This window comes from Zingiber officinale, chromosome 6B (assembly GCF_018446385.1).
Source record: "Zingiber officinale cultivar Zhangliang chromosome 6B, Zo_v1.1, whole genome shotgun sequence".
NCBI classification, from domain to species: domain Eukaryota; kingdom Viridiplantae; phylum Streptophyta; class Magnoliopsida; order Zingiberales; family Zingiberaceae; genus Zingiber; species Zingiber officinale.
In genome coordinates, this window is record NC_055996.1 from 95,942,768 (window position 1) to 95,947,241 (window position 4,474).

General features: G+C 33.7%; 1 protein-coding gene across 1 annotated transcript; it reads left to right on the forward strand.

Moving 5' to 3' along the window:
• Positions 1-1,754: 1,754 nt before the first annotated feature.
• LOC121991261 (ATP synthase subunit alpha, chloroplastic-like) lies at positions 1,755-3,101 on the forward strand (the record flags this gene model as incomplete). The annotated part of the gene is made up of 1 exon (XM_042545269.1): positions 1,755-3,101. A coding segment is annotated over one exon (1,044 nt), but the record flags the coding sequence as incomplete, so codon positions are not given.
• Positions 3,102-4,474: the final 1,373 nt, after the last annotated feature.

A 4,474-nucleotide genomic window follows, 5' to 3' on the forward strand; every position in this document is an offset into this window, starting at 1 on the left:
TTGACACTATCTCTCCCTTCTATAAACTATAAACTCACTACGGATTATGAAAAAGTATAGAAATTCTAGTAGGCTAGGTCCAATAGTGGGTCTTAAGGTTACAGCGTGTGATTGGAAATTGCCAATAGTAGTGTAATATAACTTTAACCTCTAACTAAGTTGTCACTCAAAAATAAAATGGTGGTGCTTGGTGTTGTTATAAATTTAATGATATTCATTTAAAGAAATCCAATAGGTTGACATGTTCCGTGCCAACTGGCATGGAGCAAGAGCTTCATTTGTATTGGTTAAAACTAAGTTTTGACACCATATATAACTTCTACTAGCTCAAACCTTCATAGAGAAGGTGATTTTAGGGAAATCCAAGTACCATACCAAAACCCACTGATGAACCTACACATATTTGATTACGGCCATTTCAAGTCTTATGAGTTTCTAGTATTCCAAGGACTCTAACAGTGCTATCCATTACTGATTTAAAGATCCCTAAAGGTGATCGAACGTTACAAAACATCTCAGCCTTACTGTGGGCCTGATATGCTAACATATCAGGCCCAATGTTGAGCTCATAGGTTGGGACCTTAGCCGCTTTGTTCAACTAATCACTTCCAAGTTTTTGCACTCCAAATCTAAAACTTGACACCATCTCTGCCTTCTATAAACTATAAACTCACTACGGATTGTAAAAAAATTATAGAAATTCCAATAGGCTAGATCCAACAGTGAGTTTTAAGGCTACGACGTGTGATTGGAAATTGCTAATAGTAGTGTAATATAGCTTTAACCTCTAACTAAGTTGTCACTCAAAAATAAAATGGTGGTGCTTGGTGTTATTGTAAATTTAATAATGTTCATTTAAAGAAATCCAATAGGTTGACATGTTCCATGCTAACTGACATGGAGCAAGAGCTTAACTTGTATTGGTTAAAACTAAGTTTTGACACCATATATAGCTTCTACAAGCTCAAACCTTCACAGGGAAGGTGATTTTAAAGAAATCCAAGTACCGTAGGGCCATTAGTAGGTTTTGACCAAAATCCACTGATGGGTATACGCATCTCTGATTGCAGCCATTTCAAGTCTTGTGAGTTTGTGGTGTTGTGAGGACTCCAACGGTGCTATATATTACTGATTTAAATATCTCCATAGTTGCTCCAACGTGATGATATATTTCAGTATGATGTTAGGCCTGATATGAATGATATCAAGCCCACATTGGACCTGATATGGGATCATATCAGGCCCAACGTGGGCCTTGTAAGATCCGTCCTTGGCCGCTTTGTTCATTGATCATAACCAATATTTTGATCCCGAGATCTAAAATTTCACATCATATTTTATGTCTCTAAACCAAAAAAAAATTGCTAGGAGTTGAGATATTTTTTTGAAATTCAAATAGCCTAGCACCAACAGTGGGATTCAAGTCTATAGAGTGCGCTTGGAAATATAAAACTGTCTTATAATTTGATTTGAACTAAAATGAAGTTATGGCTTAAACAAAATGGTTCATGTTATTATTATAAAATAAAATTCGATATATAAAAATAGTAATATATAGAATAAAAGTTACAGATTAAATAGCAAATAAAAAATTTAAATGTTAATAAATATAAAATAAATTACTAATATATATATATATATATATTAATATTAAAAATAAATTTAAATAAAACAAAATATAGTATATAGATTAAAATAAATCATATAATGAAATTAAATATATCTATAAAATATAAAATACATTTTAATAATATATACGCGGTCAGCGAGAATTAATTATTGGGGACAGACAGACCCGCAAAACAGCAGTAGCCACAGATACAATTCTCAATCAAAAAGGCCAAAATGTAATATGTGTTTATGTAGCTATTGGTCAAAAAGCATCTTCTGTGGCTCAGGTAGTGACTACTTTCCAGGAAAGAGGGGCGATGGAATACACTATTGTGGTAGCTGAAACGGCGGATTCACCTGCTACATTACAGAACCTCGCTCCTTATACGGGAGCGGCTCTGGCTGAATATTTTATGTATCGTGAACGAAATACTTTAATAATTTATGATGATCTCTCCAAACAGGCACAAGCTTATCGCCAAATGTCTCTTCTATTAAGGAGACCTCCCGGTCGTGAAGCTTATCCAGGAGATGTTTTTTATTTGCATTCACGACTTTTGGAAAGAGCCGCTAAATCAAGTTCTAGTCTAGGTGAAGGAAGTATGACTGCTTTACCGATAGTTGAGACTCAATCTGGAGACGTTTCAGCTTATATTCCTACTAATGTAATTTCCATTACAGATGGACAAATATTCTTATTCGCCGATCTATTCAATGCCGGAATCCGACCTACTATTAATGTTGGTATTTCTGTTTCCAAAGTAGGATCCGCAGCTCAAATTAAAGCCATGAAACAAGTAGCCGGCAAATTAAAATTGGAACTAGCGCAATTTGTGGAGTTAGAAGCCTTTGCACAATTTGCTTCTGATCTCGATAAAACTACTCAGAATCAATTGGCAAGAGGTCAACGATTACACGAGTTGCTTAAACAATCCCAATCAGACCCTCTCGCGGTGGAAGAACAGATAACTACTATTTATACCGGAGCGAATGGATATCTAGATTCGATAGAACTTGGACAGGTAAAGAAATTTCTCGGTCAGTTACGCAACTACTTAAAAAAGAATAAACCTCAATTTAAAGAAATTATATCTTCTACCAAGACATTCACCGAGAAAGCGGAATCACTTTTGAAGAAAGTTATTCAGCAACAGATCGAACTGTTTTTACTTCAAGAACAAACATAAATTTCTCACTTTTTTCTATTCTTAGTACAAGAATAATCGTTGAGAAATAGTTCTAATTCGAATGATTCAAAAAAGGTTTCTTGGTATAGCCATTTTTAAAATGGATGTAAATAAATTGCGTCCAATAGGATTTGAACCTATACTAAAGGTTTAGAAGACCTCTGTCCTATCCATTAGACAATGGACGCTTTTCATTTCTATTTTCTTCTTTTGTATTCTTAGTTCATATAAAAGATATTACCGGGAAAATCCTTTATAGAAAAAAGGATGTATATCTAAATTGATGGTGCATGTATTTATAATACATAATATATATATATAATAATATATAGTATAAAATAACTAGATTAAATAGTAAATAAATATATTAAAATTACTAATAATTAATTTAAAATGGAAATAAAATAATATATATATATATAATAAATAAATAAAAAGTAAAATAATATAAAAAAGATTAATATATATAATAAATTATAGAGATTAAATAGAAAAAATAACTAAAAAGTTAACAAATTAAAATAAATGAGTTTTCGACGTTGGACCTGATATTGAGGGATATCAGGCCAACGTTTGAATCACAGCGTAATCTCCCACTCTCTTGCTTCGGTCGCTGCCATCTTTTCGAAAGCAACACACGTAGCTCCATTCGAGGCATGCCTCTAGCATCACCAGCATCTGACCATTGGTTTTGTACATAGCTCCGTTGTGTATTCAGTGGTAATATCTATAATGGTTTCATCTAGGGTTTATGTTATTGTTAAGGGCATTGTTAGAATAAGAGCACAACCGTTATTATGGAATCTAAGAGTTTTTTTTCTGTGTGTGATTGCTGATTTATGGTTGGTAAGTTTGGAATGACTACAAAAGGAGCGTCGACAAGTGGAGGTACTGCTCGACCCAGTTATCCAAGTTATGTCAACAGAGGGAGAAATAAAAGAATGAACTGGAAAAGTACCATTTGCCATTTCAGGAAATTTATTTCTTCTGTTTAACCATCTGTAGAACAAGAACATATGATTCGATGAACACCCTTTTCGTGGATCCTCGACTTCCCTATTAGTTCCTTTGTAAGAGCTCAGGTCCAGAATATGTTTGATAATTAGGATTAGGAGGAAGACAACTTCCTCTTCCATGGAAAAAAATTGAAATTTACCAACGTAGATATTGCACTGATTCTAGGCCTACCCGACAATGGAGAGATAGTTCATCTTGATTTAAAAGAGGCCTCCAACCAACTGTACATGGAGTTTTTCCAAGAGTCTGATTATTCTGCCAAACATTTGGAGAAACTTATATGGAAGTCAAGATCAAATGACAAGTTGTACTATCAGTTGTATGTCCTATATTTTTTTACAATTGTTCTTTTTTTTGGTAGTAGCAGCGTTCTTAGAATAACTGTGATATCCCTAATTGACTGTGTAGATGATTTTGACAACTTAGCTAGGTTTAACTTGTGCAATGTGGTACATAGTTTCATGGCTCCTCAATTAGAAGTCATTGGCTTGGAGCTTACATTGAGACCAAAACCACTTGTTGCTGATTCAATGCCTAAGGCCACCTTGCTCAAGGGATTTCCAAATATTTTGGTTGTACATTAGATTATAATTATATCATGATATTTGTTATGAATATTATTTATTTTTATAATCATATTATAGGTATGGGTGTGTGAG